The following is an 18,617-nucleotide window of genomic DNA, read 5'->3' on the forward strand; positions in this document are numbered from 1 at the left end:
AGCGAATCCTCAAACGCAAAGCCTGTCCAAGGAAATGAAGCACGGTGGGGAGGTGTGTTGTTTTTGTTAAGTTCACCGCACATAGGTTTACGATGTGTGTCGTGGGGAAGGGCGCCGGTTCTGGGCTCCATTGGATATAGGTTTGAATCCTGTCTCGCCAGTGTGCGACACTGGACCTGCCTGAGCCCCCATTCTCCTCATCTGTAAAATGGGCATAATAAAAGAACCTCCCTTGCAGGGTTTTGGAAAGAATTCCATGAGATAACAGATAGAAAAGGCTTCACTTGGTATACGGTCATGCTCAGTGTAAGTGACAGAGAAAGTACGAGGTGTGGTTCCGCCTTCTAGGTGTTTATGATCTTGCCAAGGAGACAAATAATCAAAGCGCCCACAAAGCAGTTCCGTGCTATATGTGAGTGAACGCCACCAGTGGTTGGTAAAGGCAGTAAGGGCTGTAGGCAAGGGAGGTTGGAGGTTGGGCTGTCACAGGAGTGACGCGAACCAAGGTGTGGACTAGGGATAAGCACGGCCCCATGGTCTCGTGAAAAGTGACAAATCTTCCCTTAGTCGTCTGCTTTAAGAAAGGTCGGTGTCTTGAATGCAGTTTGTATGTGGGTTTTTGTGCCAAGATTTGCCCTGAAAAACAATCTTCATTATGTTCATGTCTATTTTGCCAAGCTGGGTTGTGCTAACTGGAAGGATGGCCTTCCCTCCCCCAGCATCGTTGTCAGATTATGTTAATACAAAGCTTCTTCGGTATTTGCAGTCTCTTTTGGGAAAGAGGGCAAGAGATGTGCTGGGAAAAGGTAATCGTGTGATTTCGGAAAGACAAGGTCATAAAAAAGTCAAACCCTCTCTTCGAACCTTACGAAAACATTTGTCACAAACGGGGTTCCTCGGGGCCTTGTGGGGGCCCCCCAGAGATCTCTAGTCTCCGTCGGTGGCACATTGTCACTTCTGTTTTGCCCGCTGCTCATCCTCGCGCACCACCGTTGACGGTTACCTAGTCTCTGACCTTACAGAGTTTATCAACAGAAGTAGAAGACCAGAGGAAACCGTCGGAGACCACATCCACCCACACAGGGAAATTCTTCTGATGGATTCGAATATAAATATATAGGCTTGCACGCTTGAGTGTGCAAAAACACTTGTGCAGTTGCTTTGTTGGAAGATGGGGCTGTCGGAGGGTATGACAGATGCACGGAAGCCAAGCAGGGTTTAAATTACAACAGCCTCTGCGATCAACTTGAACGTCTTGGGTCTATCTCCCCTCCCCCCGCCCACCACTGCTAAACGGTGAACTTTTCAAGGGCAGGGTCTGGTTCTTTTTCATCTCTGCATTACCAGGTGCTAGCACAGGGCCTGGACCTTGGCAGGGGACCCGATAACTGGTATATCGCAAACTCACTTTTCTTTTCTGCATTGCCGGAAGTTACATGCCCCCAGTGGCCATTTTGAGTGCAAAGTGTTATTTTAAGATATTCTCTGTGGAGAAAGCACTCCAGACTCTGCTACCAGTGTCTCAAACAAAAGGGGAGCTGAAAGCCTTGGTGGGGGAGGGGGGGGGAATCTGGAGAAATTCCAGAGGGAGGGAGATAGAGGAAGGATGGGAAGGGGAGATTCATTGACTAATGCCCTCTTTTTGAGTAGGTTCTTCTTGCCTGAGATTGTTTTCGAGAAGAATATGTTCATTTAAAAAATATTTTTCTTAATGTTTAGTTATTTTTTTGAGGAAGAGACAGAGAGAGAGAGAGAGAGAGAGACAGAGAGACAGAGAGAGAGAGCGGGGGAAGGGTAGAGAGAGGGAGACACAGAATCTGAAGCAGGCTCCAGGCTCCGAGCTGTCAGCACGGAGCCCGACGCGGGGCTTGAACTCACAAACCGTGAGATCATGACCTGAGCCAAAGTCGGACGCTTAAGTGACCGAGCCACCCAGGTGTACCTGTTCATTTTTTTTTTAAGTTTATTTATTTATTTTGAGAGAGACAGAGACAGCGCAGGTTGGGGGGGGGGGGGCGGTACAGAGAGAGGAAGAGAGAGAGAATCCCAAGCAGGCTCCTCGCTGCCAGCGCAGAGCCCGATGCGGGGCTCTATTTCACAAAACCATGAGATCATGACCTGAACCGAAACCAGGAGTCAGATGCTTAACCGACTGAGCCACCCAGGCGTCCCAAGAAGAAGATGTTCAGATGCCATCGAAACAGTAGTGTGGTCATAGTGCCGTGGAAATGGGCTTCTGACTTTTGGGCTAAGGCATTGTATTTCCTAAACTAGTTGCTGTTATCTGTGCTCCTTCTTGCACTGAAACTTAACCTCGGAGAGTGGGGTGGTTAGTGGTGGTAATGGGTTTTGAATTCGCCCAGTACTCCGCTGCTAAGCTTTCTGGTCTCCCTCCCAGTGTGCTACAGGAGGGATTCTGGGAAGCCAGAAGAGTTGCAGAAGAGACGTTACATTCTTAGAATTCTTAAGGAGAACTGGTTGCTAAAGTAAAAGATTTACCAGTAAACTAATGACCTTTGGTGTAATATCTACGCAGAAGCAACCCAGGCTGATTTCACATTGTAGACAGAGATATATTATGCAATTATCATTGCTTTTTAAATAAAATGGCAATTATGTGGTTACGTTTCTAATGATAATATAAAGAGGCTTGCTAGTGACGTGAGCTCTTAAATACACGAGTGGTTGTATTATAGAGAACAAACTGGTGGTTGCCAGAGCGTGGGGCGGGGGCGGGGGGTGGTTGGGGCATGGGTAAAATAAGTAAAGGGGATTAAGAGCATTCCAGTTATAGCATAAATACCTTAGCGATGAAAGGTACAGCATAGGGAATATAGTCGATAATATTATAATAACATTGTGTGGTGACAGATGGTGACCATACTGACTCATGTCTGCAATTGTCGAATCACTATGTTGTACACCTGAAACTGATATAACTTTGTATGTTAATTTCACGTCAGTTAAAACAAGTACATGAGTGGTTGGATGGTCGAATATATACATGCACGTATATATATTTACGTATTTATTTTAGGATTACAAGCATGGTTTTATAATGATACATACATAGTTAAGATGATGAAAGGTCAGTCACCTCATATAGTAGATGTAGAGGGGACCACCACAAAATCATAAAATCTAAGTGGTTAATGCTGTCAGTGACACCCAATAAGGAGCCGTTGTTTCCTCTCTTTGGACCAGGAAGTAGACGGTAACCAGATTTGTATTGATGAATTTCCTTTCTTTCCTGTTCTTTCTTTCTATGTTAGAAATCAGAAAGTCATCTCAGGTTGGGGAATCGTACATTTCTTTACAGTTTTAGGGTTTACAACATGGAAGTCTATTCAAATTTGGTCCTAAGTAAGCCTGGGAAAGTGTACTGTGTCCCAAACCGTACTACAAAGATTGATATTTTAAATTTTATTTTATGAGTGGGACACCTGGCTGGCTCAGTCGGTAGAGCATGTGACTCTTTTTTTTTTTTTTTTTTTTTTTTTGCGCCTTTGAACGTTTATTTATTTTTGGGACAGAGAGAGACAGAGCATGAATGGGGGAGGGGCAGAGAGAGAGGGAGACACAGAATCGGAAACGGGCTCCAGGCCCTGAGCCATCAGCCCAGAGCCCGACGCGGGGCTCGAACTCCCGGACCGCGAGATCGCGACCTGGCTGAAGTCGGACGCTTCACCGACTGCGCCCCCCAGGCGCCCCCCAGAGCACGTGACTCTTGATCTCGGGTCGTGAGTTCAAGCTCAAGCCCCACGTAGGGGCTAGGGTTTCCTTTAAAAAAAAGAAATCCAGAAAAAATTTTATTTTATTAGAGATTAGAAAAATACGGATTTATTTTCCTTCATGGGGGTGACATACGGCTTACTGTTTGAATAAATATTTCAATGAAGGAGAGATGCGATTTGAAGAAAAATATGAAGTATAGGCTAGTGCAGAAGGTATGCCAAAGTCCTGAAGATTGTGTGTGAACGAGTTGAATTTGGAGAACACTGCTAAAAGGAGAATCCGGAGTTGGGATACCTGGATTTGAATCCTGATTCTGCCACTACATGTAGACGGCTGAACTTTATTAAGCCTCTGAGGCTGTTTCTCCATGTATGAAGCTGAAGTGATGGTATTTTCCTTGTCTACCTGGCAGGTTGTGGTAAGAAACCGGTAGAATGTGGAGTACCTGGGTGGCTCAGTCGGTTGAGGGTCCGACTTCGGCTCAGGTCATGATCTCGCGGTTTGTGAGTTCGAGCCCCGCATCAGGCTCGCTGGGGTCAGGGCAGAGCCGGCTTCAGATCCTCTGTCCTCCTGTCTCTCTGTCCCTCCTCCAGGCATGTGCTTGCGTGCTTTCTCTCTCTCTCTCTGAGAAATAAATAAAACATAAAAAAAAACAAAAAAACAGGTAAAACAATAAAATAAAAATTTAATAATATTGGGTGCCTGGGTGGCTCAGTCGGCTGAGCATCTGAGTTCAGCTCAGGCCATGATCTCACGGTTCGTGAGTTCGAGTCCCGCATCGGGCTCGCTGCCGTCAGCGCAGAGCCTGCTTCGGATCCCCTGTCCCCTTCTCTCTCTGCACCCCCCACCCCCCACCGCCTTCTCAAAAAAAAAAAAAAGTTACTAATATTACTAGCAAGTTATTTCAAGAGAGCTTCCAAATCAGTGAGTGAGAACTTTCAAAGGCAAACCGTTTTGGGGTTGTTTTTTTTTTTTCTGTTCTTTATGGTGAAAACGGAGTAGGTTCCAAATTTAGGTTGACGGTTTTCCTGCCACTGCTTACGAGGAGAAGGCTGAAGCATATGCTTGCTTCTCTCCAGATTGTAGGAAGGCTTTTGCCTTTCCCTTAACGCCGCCACAGAACTGTGCAGAAATTCGCCGTGGGACCTTGCTATTCTCTGAATGCTTATAAAGTACCGTTGGTTAAAACCCAGTTTTCTTGCGTTCTGAAAAAGTGCCTTCTCTGACCAGTGAGCGCACACACTGGCAGGAAGGAAAAATTCCGAACCTGCGAGAAAAGACCCTTTTTGCGTGTGAGGGAAGCTTTCTTAAGGGAAACCCTGTTAAGTCTAATAGTCAAATGGTAAAGCTGAATAGCAAAAGTTAGACCGGGGATATGTTCTAGACCACAGGGCAGAGCCACCGTGAAATCAGGATAATGCTGAGAGTCAAAGGTTTTCCTTGTCTCTGATGCCAAGAGAGTTCACAACTGAATTCTACTGGAAGAGGACAGAGGGAGCGGTTCTTTGGGGGGCTGACTCCTAATGTGGCCTCTCTTTCACTTCCAATTTGAATTGTGCTTTTAACAAGCCTGTGGGAGGGGGTGGGGGAAACATGAGGATTGGAGGCCTGGCGGGGAGGTGGGGGGGAGGTCAGTCCTTCCTTTTTTTCTTCTTGAAGAGATGAAGCCCCACTCACAGCCCCAGATCTTCCATTAGGGTAAGCTTTGTGGGACTCAGAATAGACACCCCAACTTTTTCTACAATCCAGCTACCCCCTGGCAAATGAAGCAGGAGAATGCTTCATGCAGTGAGGTTATTTTTTTTAATATTTATATATTTGTGAGAGAGGGAGAGAGAGACACAGAGCATGAGCCGAGGAGGGGCAGAGAGAGAGAGGTGGGGGGAGACACAGAACCCGAAGCAGGCTCCAGGCTCTGAGCTGTCAGCCCAGAGCCCGATGCGGGGCTCGAACCCATGAACAGCGAGATCATGACCTGAGCCAAAGTCAGACGCTGAACCGATGGAGCCACCCAGGCGCTTCAGTGTAGTTGGTTTGAAATGAAAAGTGAAACCTTGTTCTATAACATGAATTCATAGCCTTCAAAGCCTAGGGCATGCTGTAGGCTTCAGGTCTGGAAGGCTTATTTTATACTGAACGTTTATTTTTTTTTTAATTTTTTTTTAATGTTTTCATTTATTTTTTTGAGACAGAGAGAAACAGGGCATGAGCAGGGGAGGGGCAGATAGAGAGGGAGATGCAGAATCGGAAGCAGGCTCCAGGCTCCGAGCTGTCAGCACAGAGCCCGACGCGGGGCTCGAACTCACGAGCTGTGAGATCATGACCTGAGCCGAAGTCGGACGCTCAACCAACGGAGCCGCCCAGGCGCCCCATATACTGAACGTTTAAACAAGTGATTCATTTTGGACCTACGCTTTTTTCCCATATCGCATTAGGAAGCGTTTCCACAACTCATTAGGAGGCTGAAAGAAGGTTTTCTTTCTTTCTGTGTTTTCTTTTTCCTTTTTCAGAGTTACTTGGAGCAGGTACTTGTGAAATTATTGTACAGAGAGATTAACAGATGCCAATTCAACAGGTTAAACTTGGAAATTTGAGGACTGTTTTTGCAATCTGTATTGAGCGGATAGTTGGCAAGCAAGACGAAAAGCAAGACTTGGCAATTATTGTCAGCACCTCAGGCTTGCCTTCCTTTTTTTAAATATAATTTTAAAAAATTAATTTATTTATTTTGAGATAGAGAGAGAGAGCACGAGCAGGGGAGGGGCAGAGAGAGAGGGAGACACAGAATCCGAAGCAGGCTCCAGGCTCCAGCTGTCCGCACAGCCCGATGCGGGGCTCAAACCCAAGGACCGTGAGGTCATGACCGAAGCCGAAGTTGGATGCTTAACCGACTGAGCCACCCAGGCGCCCCCATCTATCTATTTATTTTGAAAGAGAGAGCACAAGCTGGGGAGGGGCAGAGAGAGAGAATCCCAAGCAGGCTCCACACTGTCAGCACACAGCCCGATGTGGGGCTCGAACTCACGAACTGTGAGATCACGACCTGAGATGATGTCAAGAGTCGGGCACTTAACCGACTGAGCCACCCAGGCTCTCCAGGCTTGCCTTCTTAGATGGGGCTTTATTCACTTAACTTCTCTGAGTCCTTGATCACAGACTCTGAATGTTCGGCATGGAAGTTGCCGTCCCTTTCCTTTCACCTGGGTCTGTGAAAACATGGTAGATATAAGGACAGGGGGGTCCAATTTTACTATCAGAAAATCTGAGTTCCCGAAACAGGAATTGTTTCTTCTGTTTCAACTCATTTTGTACTAGTGTTCACAGACGTGATAGGGGATGATCAACTTGACTTGATCTTATGGGTCTACAAGTTCAAATTTAAGACGACGTAGATCTTTGTGAGGATCTTCCCCCCCACCCAGGTTTACTGAGGTCTAATCGAAAAAGAAAATTGTATATTCTTAAAGCGTAAGGTGTGAAAATTTAGCATACGTATAGATGGATACGTATAGATTACCACCATGAAATTAGTTAACACATTTATCACCTCGCATACTTTTTAAAAAAATGTTTGTTTATTTATTTATTTAGAGAGAGACAGAGAGAGTCCAAGCGGGCAACAGGGGGAGAGAGAGAGAGAAAGGGAGAGAGAGAGAGAGAGAGAGAGAGAGAGAGAGAAGGAGGGAAGGAGGGAGAGAACAAATCCCAAGCAGGCTCCACTGTCAGCACGGACAAAGCCCCGTGCCTGATGGCGGGGCTTGATCCCACGGACCGTGAAATCAAATCATGACTTGAGCCGAAATCAAGAGTCAGACTCTTAACTGACCGAGCCACCTCGGCGCCCCTTGCATGCTTGTTTTTGATGAGAACGCTTAAGATCTGGTCTCTGAGTAAATTTCAAGTATGCGATATAGTATTCATAACTATAGTCACCATGCTGTGCATTATAGCTCCAGAATTTACTCATCCTATAACTGAAGTTTGCACCTTTTGAGTGATATCTCCCTATTTCCCTCATCCCCCAGCCCCAGCACCTACCACTCTACTTTTTTTTTTTTTCAGATTTCACATATAAATGGCACCATACAGTATTTCTTTGTTGTTGTCCGAAGAGAATAATGAGAACCCAGGTACTAATCACCCATCTTTACCGTCAACAGTGATCAAGCCTATGTCCTCCTTTCGGGTCCTACCCCAATGGGAAGGTTTTTTTTATCTTAATTGAAGTATAGTTGACACACAACATTTTGTTAGTTTCAGATGCACAACATAGTGTTTTGACATTTATATACGTTATGAAATGCTCACCGTGATAAATGTCGTTACCATCTGCTATTAAATAAAGTTTTTATGATATCATTGACTGCATTCCCTATGCTGTAATTTTCTTTTTTTTTTTTTTTAAGTTTTCTTTTGGGGTGCCTGGGTGGCACAGTCGGTTAAGCGTCCGACTTCAGCCAGGTCACGATCTCGCGGTCCGGGAGTTTGAGCCCCGCGTCGGGCTCTGGGCTGATGGCTCAGAGCCTGGAGCCTGTTTCCGATTCTGTGTCTCCCTCTCTCTCTGCCCCTCCCCCGTTCATGCTCTGTCTCTCTCTGTCCCCAAAATAAATAAACGCTGAAAAAAAAAAAGTTTTCTTTTAACATTTACTTATTTTTTTGAGAGACAGGACATGAGTGGGGGAGGGGCAGAGAGAGAGAGAGAGAGAGAGAGAGAGAGAGAGAGAGAGACCGAGAGACAGAGAGAGACAGAGAGAGAATCCAAAGCAGGCTCCAGGCTCTGATCTGTCAGCATAGCCCGACCTGGGGCTTGAACTCAGGAAGCATGAGATCATAACCTGAGCTGAAGTCAGACGCTCAACCGACTGAGCCACCCAGGCGCCCCTCTTGTGCTGTAATTTTCATCCGCTTGACTTCATAACTGGAACTTTTGTACCTTTTAGTCCCCTTCACCTGCCTTACACACCTCTCTACCTTCTTCCCCTCCGGCAACCACCAGTTTGTTCTCTGTATTTACGAGTCTGTTTTTGTTTTGTTTTCTTAGATTCCACAGAAAAGTGAAATCGTATGATATTTGTCTTTCTCTGACTTATTTCACTTAGCCTAATACCCTCTAGGTGCATCCATGTTATTGCAAATGGCAAGATTTCATTCTTTTTTCATGGCTGAGTAATATTCCACACACACACACACACACACACACACACACACACACACACACACCCATATCTTCTTTATCCAAGATACCATGCAGTTTTTTCCTTCTCTGTCTGGCTCATTTCCCTTATAACGTCCTCGAGGTTCATCCTCAGTGTTGCAAATGGCAAGATGGCCTTCTTTCTCGTGGGCTGAATAATATTTCAGTATATGCATACATCACATTTCTTTCTCCGTTCATCTGTTGACAGACGCTTACGTTGTGACTTGGCCGTTGGGAATAACATTGCTGTAAACGTGGGAGTGCAGATGTCTCTTTGAAATACTGATTTTGTTTTCTTTGGATAAAGACCCAGAAGTGGGATCGCTGGATCATATGGTAGTTCTGTTTTTAATTTCGTGAGGCACTTCCATACCGTTTTTTAAGGATCTTTTAGATTTGTTGAGTAGGATGCTCTTTGGTTAAAGTGGTTTAAACTTTCTAAGGACTCTCATAGAGGAAACTCTGAGATGCTCCTCAGATACGGAACTGAGATGCAGCTGCGACTTAATTGTGAACCACGTATAAAAACTGTTCTCATTTATAGCAGCATTGCTTGCAGTAGCTGAATTAGGCCAACAGTCCGTGTCCATCGACTGATGAATGGATAAAGAAGCGGCAGAATGTGTGTTTATATATATGGAATATTATTCAGCCATAAAAAGAACGAAATTTTGCTCATTGCGACGATATGGAGGGAGCCAGAAAGTATTATGCTAAGTGAAATAGGTCAGAGAAAGACAAATACCGTATGATTTCATTCATAGGTGGAATTTAAGAAACAAAACTAATGAACAATGGTGAAAAAAAAACCAAAAGAGACAGAGGCAAACCAGGAAACAGACTCGTAACCATAGAGAACAAGCTGATGGTTACCAGAGGGGAGGTGGATGGGGTAGTTGATGGGGATTAAGGAGGGCACTTGTCTTGATAAGCACCTGGTCTTGTATGCAAGTGTTGAATCAGTATATCGTTTACCTGAATCTAATATTATACTGTATGTTACCTAACTGGAATTAAAAAAAATTTTTTTTAAACGTTTATTTATTTTTGAGAGAGAGAGCGCGTGCGTGCGCACACGCGTGAGCGAGTGGGGGAGGGCCAGAGAGGGAGGGAGACAGAATCCGAAGCAGGCTCCGGGCTCTGAGCTGTCAGCACAGAGCCTGATGCGGGGCTCGAACTCACGAACTGCGAGATCATGACCCGAGCCGAAGTGGGACGCTTAACCAACTGAGCCACTCAGGCGCCCCTTGCCTAAGTGGAATTTAAATAAAAACTTAAAAAAAACAATCTTCTCAAAGGAGTCTGTGGATGTAATATGCTGGAGACTGTCTCTCATACTGTGTACACAAATATAAATATAACTCCGATTCCATTTTGACACTAACTTTCAGTATAGCTTATATTCAAGTTTTCTTTATGTAGTTTTTCTAAATAAAAATTTTTAAGTAATTTTAATTCGATTCGAGGAGAGCAGTATTATTAGAAAGGGGAAATCTGTGCCCTCAAATAGGCAAAGAGGTAAAGTAGATATTATATCCCACGGTGATAAGTTCGGTGAAGAAAAATAGAATAGAAGTAAGTGGTGGGGTCCTCTCCCAAGTTCAGTTTCTCGCGTGTTAGTATTTTTATGTATTTCGTGTTTTTTTAATTAAAAAAATTTTTCTGAGAGAGAGTGCAGGCGCGCGCAAGCGGGGGAGGGGCAAAGAGAGACTCTCCAGCAGGCTTCACGCTCAGCACAGAGTCCGATGTGGGGCTCGATCTCATGACCCTCAGATCATGACCTGAGCCGGAATCAAGAGTTGGACACTTGACCGACTGAGCCACCCAGGCGCCCCTCTTTGCGTACTTCTGAGGGGAGGAAAGGCTGTGTGAGGTAGAAAGAACGGAGCTTTTGTAGTCCCAGACCTAGGTTCGAATCCTAGCTCTGAAGGCAGACTAGTTACGTCGCGTGGGTTGCGTGCAAAGATTCCTCGTCCGTAAGACGGTGACAAAGATTAAGCTCATTTCTATTCATTCACTCATTCATTCATTCATGAGTAAACTCTACCCCGAATGTGGGGCTCGATCTCATGACCCCTGAGATCAAGAGTTGCATGCTCCACTGACTGAGCCAGCCAGGAGCCCCAGGCCAAGCCTATTTCATAGGGGGGTCATGAGTATTACATGCGAAAACACAGAGAAGGCATCTGGCACAGTGGCTGGCATATAGAAAGGGCTTGGTAAATGCTAACTAGTATTGCTCTAATCAATAAGTCCTATCCTGGATTTCTCAGTCATGCACCCTGCTCCTTGTAACCCTAGCCTCAAGCTGGGGCCCTCCTATCAGTAGCCAGGTCACCTGGAAGTCCCGACAGGGACCCACTGACCGTGCCACCCAGAACCTCATCCTCTTGTGCCCTTCCCGGTGGATCGAACACCTCCCTCCGATACCCAGGCTTGCCCTGGCCGTGCCTGCACCAGGCACACAGATGCTGATACCCTCTCTGCTTCGGTTACCCAGTGAGCAGAGCCAATTCAACAAAAATCGATGGACAGCCTTCCGGATATGCCAGGTTTTGCTTGACCTTACATTTTTGGATGGGACGTGGATAAACAGAGGACGGTGCTCTCTCTCCAGAGCTCTTGACTTCAGCGGAGAGACCTGTGTGTGTATGTATGTGTTTGGTGTGTGTGGGTCTAGTTATGGAGTTTATTCACTTACGCCTGTTGTGAAAGTGTCCAAGTGCCTATTATCATCAATAATCCCTTCTTTTTTTTTTCAACGTTTATTTATTTTTGGGACAGAGAGAGACAGAGCATGAACGGGGGAGGGGCAGAGAGAGAGGGAGACACAGAATCGGAAACAGGCTCCAGGCTCTGAGCCATCAGCCCAGAGCCTGACGCAGGGCTCGAACTCCCAGACCGCGAGATCGTGACCTGGCTGAAGTCGGACGCTCAACCGACTGCGCCACCCAGGCGCCCCAATAATCCCTTCTTTAATGAAGTCAGGTGTCTTTGGCACACGGAGAGGAACTTATCTCTTGTGAGTTTGACCATATTAACTTTTATTTTTGTCTCTTATTAAGGAAAAGACCAAAATTGTTGAGCCCTTGGACTATGAGAATGTCATCACCCAACGGAAAACCCAGATTTACAGCGACCCCCTCAGAGACCTGCTTATGTTTCCGATGGAAGACATATCTGTGAGTTCGCAAGCACTTTTTTCTTTTTTTTTTTAATCTGAGAGAGAGAGAAGGCGCGAGTCGGGGAGAGGGGCAGAGGGGGGAGGGAGAGAAAGAGAGAGAATCTTAAGCAGGCTCCATGCGTAGCACCGTGCTCAACGTGGGGCTCGATCCCATGACCCTGGGGCCGTGACCCGAGCTGAAATCAAGAGTGCGAGGCTCAACCGACTGAGCCCCGCTCCCTCCCAGGGGCCCCCACAAGCACTTCTTTAAAGGAAAACCCTCGCACTTTCCAAGCTAATTCTTACGGCAAGAATGTTCCTTTGCCTTCTAGATCTCGGTGATAAGCCGTCAGCGCAGAACAGTGCAGTCCACTGTACCAGACGATGCTGAGAAAAGAGCCCAGAGTTTGTTTGTCAAAGAGGTAAGACACTCAAAGTCCACAGAGTAATTATCACACTGAAACAATATCCTTCCTTTACTGTAAACGGGAAATAAAATTACTATAACTCGGCAGATCTCCATTGCGAGTCTGGGGGAGGCGAGAGAGGGGATGCAGCTTAAATACCGTGCCAAATGGCATGGGTTCTTGGTTTTTCTCTTTTGGATTTGAACACCCTCTGGTCTTGGAGGGACGGTTGTTCAAAAGGCTGTACGAATTGGGATTTACTGCTGCCAGTTGGGTGAGGGAGACCGTGTTCATCCCCAGAGGAAGATCCCATCTTCCAAATGATTTTTGAAAGTCTGTCAGCTTACAGCGAGACTTTAAGAAGCTGGATATGTGTGTACTTTTTAATGTTTCCAGTGAAGGATTTCTGTTTTCTTTCAGTGTATTAAAACCTATAGCACAGATTGGCATGTGGTAAATTATAAGTATGAAGACTTCTCCGGGGACTTTCGAATGTTGCCATGGTAAGTGGAGAATTCAACGGAGACTCTTCAAGAGGAGAGTTGCTCAGCGGTTTACCTTTTTTCTAACCACTTTGGAAGCTTCTCGGTTGTAATTTGTAATAAGGCAAAGCCATAAGCAACCCGCGTGTTTGGTAAACGTACTTTGGATAACTGAATATGTGTTTACTTTGCTCATTGAGATTCTTTCAACAAGTAGGAGTTTGCCTTTTGGCCTAGATGCATCTTAGAATCATCTTTATTTGATTCTGGATAATGCAGTGAGCGCTTTCCAGTGGCGTCAAGGAAAATGCTAGAAGGTACTTGGCTTAGTTCAGTGACCCCAGACATTCTCTTTTTTTTTCTTAAAGTGTATTTATTTATTTTGAGAGAGAGAGAGATTGAGAGAGAGAGCGTGTGCATGAGGGGGTGCGAGTGGGGGAGGGGCAGAGAGAGAGATGGGGGAGAGAGAATCCCAAGCAGGCTCTGCGCTGTCAGCACAGAGACTGACGCAGGGCTCAAACTCACGTTCTGTGAGATCATGACCTGAGCCGAAATCGAGAGTTGAAAACTCAACCGACTGAGCCACCCAGGCGCCCCAAAAGCGTATCTCTCTCAGTTGAGTTGACTGACCGCCCTGAGCATACTGGCCCAGGAATCAGTTCAGATCTTCCTTGCTAGAGTTCAACTCCTCTTTCTGCTACTTACTAACTGGATGACCTTGGGCCGGTCACTCAGTCTCTTTGAACCTCCCTGCTCGCCCTTTCCTCATCTATACTACTACTGACCTCGTAGTCTATCTGTCCTACGGGAAATGTTCTCAAGAAATAAGCTGTCGGGGCGCCTGGGTGGCGCAGTCGGTTAAGCGTCCGACTTCAGCCAGGTCACGATCTCGCGGTCCGTGAGTTCGAGCCCCGCGTCGGGCTCTGGGCTGATGGCTCAGAGCCTGGAGCCTGTTTCCGATTCTGTGTCTCCCTCTCTCTCTGCCCCTCCCCCGTTCATGCTCTGTCTCTCTCTGTCCCAAAAATAAATAAACTTTAAAAAAAAAAAAAAAGAAAGAAAAAAGAAATAAGCTGTCGTGTAGCCCGTTGGGGTCTTCAGAAACACTTTCCTAGAGGAGAAAACAGTCCTCAAAATGTCCTTTAAAATCAAATCCCAAGATGGACGACCAGTCCAAGTTCCTACAGCAGACAGAGGGAAGAGCCAGGATTACACCGTGTTGCCTTCTGTCCCGGCGAAAGACAAGGTTCTGCCACCACTGACAGATTCTGACACACCATCTTTGACGACTCTGCTGTCCCTGACAAAATATCTGGCCCCAGCTGTCGCTTTGCGGCTGGCTGTGCCTGTGCGAGTCCATATACGAAAGGTAACATACGTTGAGTCAGAGGGGAACATCTGAGTTTGGCAAGGGGGACAGAATCCGTCCTCCTTGTGTCTTGGCATCTTCTTGGTTGTAAAGGAAAGTCTGCTCGTCTTGCTTTTATTTTCCTCTCAGTTCTCGTCAGCATCTGACATAATTCTCTTGCGTTTTCAGCAAGTCTCTGCGACCAGAAAAGATACCCAACCATGTGTTTGAGATTGATGAGGACTGTGATAAAGATGAGGTAAAGATGGGGGGCCCCCCTGCACTGCTTTCCTCAAGGTCGCTTCTGCCGAGAGAGACTTCCTTGGGAAAAGATGAGGGACAGAATGGTTTTTGAACGATCTGCGGCCAGCTTTCAACAAAAATTTTTGTTGTTGTTGTTTTTTTTACCAATTGTTGCATTTCCAAATGGAGTTTAGGAAAGATCAAGTGAAATGGGCTGGGATTTGAACCTAAACATGTTTCCCCACCTGTGGGACGAGCTCGTGGAGTTGGTTTTCTCCGTCTGGGCATGCGGTGTGATGATTCATCTGGACTCTGCTCCCTAATAGATCCCTCATGGGACAGATGGCCCGGATATCTGTGACATTTTTTTAAAGTTTATTTATTTATTTCTGAGAGAGAGCTCGAGTGAGCAGAGGAGGGGCAGAGAGAGAGAGAGAGAGACAGAGAGACAGAGAATCCTAAGCAGGCTCCCCACTGTCAGCATGGAGCCCAACGCAGGGCTCGAACCCACGATCCATGAAGTCATGGCCTGAGCTGAAGTCAAGAGTCCGATGCCCAACCGATCGAGCCACCCAGGCGCCCCTCTGTGACACTTTGAGGTGCAGCTTGACTGTTCACTTAATGCAGAAGACCTTACCAGTAGACAGCTCCTAGGATTCAGTAAATACTGAGTACCTACTGCATACACGGCACAAAGCCTTTCATTCCCTGGTTTCCAGTTTCCAGTTTAATTGGGTACCTTTGCGGGGGTGGGGTGGGGGCTTTATGCTTTAATTAGCAAATGGGGGCAGGGCCTAGTTTGTGTCCCCCAGATGTTTGATTGGACGGCTGGCCGTTTCACTGATGGTTTCTGCCCCGTTTCAGGATTCGTCTTCGTTATGTTCTCAGAAGGGCGGTGTGATAAAACAAGGCTGGCTGCATAAAGCAAACGTAAATAGCACCATCACAGTTACCATGAAGGTAAGAAGTGCTTCTTATATTATTTCATCGTTGCAAGGATATTGTCATGAGGAGCCTGTGTAGGAGAAAAATACTTCTTTTAAAAAAATGTTTCCAGTGAGCCCTATAGCCAAAACAAAACAGAACAGAAGAAAACTTTACTGAGGGGATCCTCACAGAGGTATTGGATTTTCTTTTATTTTGTTTTTAATTAAAAAAGAATTTTTTTTAATGTTTATTTGAGAGAGAGAGAGAGACATAGCATGAGCAGTGGAGGGGCAGAGAGGGAGAGGGAGACACAGAATCCGAAGCAGGCTCCAGGCTCTGAGCTGTCTGCACAGAGCCCGATGCGGGGCTCGAACCCACGAACTGCGAGATCATGACCTGAGCTGAAGTCAGACGCTCAACCGACTGAGCCACTCAGGCTCCTGCAGAGGTACTGAATTTTAAAAATCTGCAACCTCCAGGATAAATGTACAAGTGCAACTTTTTAAAGAAATGTAATTATTCTGAGTCAGGAAGTTGAAGGAGGCTGTCATTCAAACTATATCTCAATTAAAAATAAGAGAAATTTAAAGAGGAGGCTGTCAGCTGAATGAAGATAAAAGCTTTGAAACAAAAGGGCATCGCAGGTTCCTGTTCTGGAAATGAAGGTAATGAATGGAAGGGCAGGGTAATCCGTTTATTGAGCAAATACTAATTTGGTGCAGATTATATGCTGGTCACTGAGGGGAAATATATGGACGCCTAAGAGGAGGTCCCCGGCCTCCAGTGGTGTCCAGACTGGATAAGAAGCCTAGCAAATTTACTACTCTACAAAGCGGTACCTTAGGGCTGTCAGAGAATCGCAGCGTTTTGTAGTTTGGCCCGAACAGCGAGTTTGCATACGGGCTTTGTACGAGATAAAGGTAGAAACAGAGGGAGAAAATTGGGCAAGGTCTTGAATGCCTGGGGGCATGAAGTTGGCTTTTGTTCCAGGGGCTGTGATGAGCCGTCCAAATCCAGAGGTTAAAACTAACAAGGTCCTTGAAGAGTCTGAGCAGAAAGGCAAAGTATTCTCTGATAACCAAATGTAACTGTTCGTTCAGATATTCTAGATCATGTGGTTTGCTGAGGATGATTCACCCTTCCATTAAGTATCGGAGGTCACATCATGGTTCTCCCCTTTCGTTTTCAAGCCCCGAACATGATGAATCCCAGTTGTAGGATTGCTTCCTGCGTGTCCCCTGCACCTCACCAGGGGCGTTAGCGCGTGGCGATGAATCCATGCATCGAGGACTTAATATGTTCCAGGCGCCATAACGGAGTGTTTTGTGTTCTGTATCTCATATAATCCTTGTGGCGGCCCTATGAGAGAGGTCCTCTTTTCATTCTTAGGGTACAGCTGTGGAAAGTGAGCCACAAAGAAATTTAGTGGTTAACCCAAGGCCACACGGCCCCAGATGTCCAGACATGGGACTGGAACCTCGGCGGGCAATCGCCCGAGCCTGTGCTCTTAAACAGCGCACGATTAGCGCTTACTAGCTGAGTGAGACTGAAGTCTTTATGATAATACATCTCCTCTCAGAATGATCCGGTTCAGAAATGCATGCGTGAAGGCCATAATTCTGTGCGGCTTGTCAGAAAATGGTTCCATGGGTTTTGATTCCGCTCCCAACATACTCAAAATATTAAAATGTTCTATCCATACTTCAGCTGTAGCCCAACATGACTCTGATGTATGGAAATCTGGATTCTTGAAACAAGACCTTGGGGAATTCATACCTTTACAGAACAATTCACCACAGGATTCTTTGCAATGGTGAATTACTCTAATGCCTTTAAATTGTAATTTGCTTTACCTTCAGCTTTTCTGGAGCCCATATACTACACATCAAACTGCAGTTGCCTGTAAAAAGTACATGCTTTTAATTTTCCTCCGTAATTTGTGAAGCACAGACTGGTTGATGTGGTAGGCAGAATAAGGTGCCCCCCCCACCCCCCGAAGACGGCCACCTCTTAATCCCCAGAAGTTGTAAATGTTTCCTTACGTGGCAAAAGGGAGTTAAGATTGCTAATCAGCACATTAGCAATCTGGGTTATCCAGGTGAGCTCAGTGTAATCACAGGGTCCTTAAAAGTGGAAGAAGGAGGCAGAAGAGGGACAGGGAAAGGGTAGGGGGGAACGGAAGCAGGGTTAGAGAGCGATGCTCTCTTGCCGGCTTGGAAGAAGGCGGAAGGAGCCACTGGCCAGGAAATGCAGGCAGCCTCTGGAAACTGGAAAGGGCAAGGAAATGGGTTCTCCCCTAGAGATTCTAGGAAGGAACCCAGCTCTGCGACACCCCTCGATGTAGCCCAGCGAGAGCCACGTCAGACTTCTGACCTATAGAACCGTGAGAGAATACGTTTGTGTTGTTTGAAGCCCGTACGTTTGTGGTGATTTGTTGCAACGACAACAGAAAACTAATTCAGGCAAGTGGTCCAAGATTGATGGTTTAGCGTCTGTATTATCTATCCCCGAGGTTGCAAAGCCCACCGCTCACAGGGGCCGGGCAGGGACCATAAATTCATGAAGCGGGTGGTGGGACTGAGGCAACTTGGTGACCACATGGCCTGGCTGAAGGGGACAGCTGCTGCTTGTCTCCAGCTAATTGTTGGTCTGTTGTTGCTGAGCGAGGCCCTTTATGTTGCCTCTTTTTTCACCCCAGCTGCTCATGTTTTGGCCTCTTTCTTTCTTTCTTTCTTTCTTTCTTTCTTTCTTTCTCTCTCTCTCTCTCTCTCTCTTTCTTTCTCTCTCTCTTTCTCTCTCTCTTTCTCTCTTTCTTTCTTTCTAGTGAGCTATAATTCACATAGGCTAAAAACACTTCTTTTTCAAACTTCTACCACACAGTAGGCCAAGAAAGGAAAAGAACAATAAACCGAAGTGACATATGTGCTACACAGCTCTTAAAACAACAACAACAACAACAACAAACGAATAGGGAATAATTTGAAATCGGCCATAATGAGATTTGGGAATTGTGCCGGGTCACGGATTTCACTGATCCCAGCTAGTCTCCATTATGGATGCTGGCCTTCCATTTTGGATTTCTGGGAGCTGAATTACACATCCCGTGTTCTTCTGGTTT

The 18,617-nt window shown here is 46.1% G+C and overlaps 1 protein-coding gene across 5 annotated transcripts in view; it reads left to right on the top strand.

Annotated features, from left to right (window-relative positions):
* DOCK11 (dedicator of cytokinesis 11) overlaps window positions 1-18,617 on the top strand; it is a 202,512-nt gene that overhangs the window by 40,859 nt on the left and 143,036 nt on the right. For all 5 annotated transcript variants that reach the window (XM_045470976.1, XM_045470977.1, XM_045470973.1 and 2 more), the window contains exons 2-6: window positions 11,998-12,114; window positions 12,428-12,517; window positions 12,923-13,005; window positions 14,519-14,588; window positions 15,437-15,532. In XM_045470976.1, coding sequence (XP_045326932.1) covers window positions 11,998-12,114; window positions 12,428-12,517; window positions 12,923-13,005; window positions 14,519-14,588; window positions 15,437-15,532 — 456 coding nt within the window. The remainder of the gene's footprint in view (window positions 1-11,997; window positions 12,115-12,427; window positions 12,518-12,922; window positions 13,006-14,518; window positions 14,589-15,436; window positions 15,533-18,617) is intronic.

This window comes from Leopardus geoffroyi, chromosome X, assembly GCF_018350155.1.
Source record: "Leopardus geoffroyi isolate Oge1 chromosome X, O.geoffroyi_Oge1_pat1.0, whole genome shotgun sequence".
NCBI lineage: Eukaryota > Metazoa > Chordata > Mammalia > Carnivora > Felidae > Leopardus > Leopardus geoffroyi.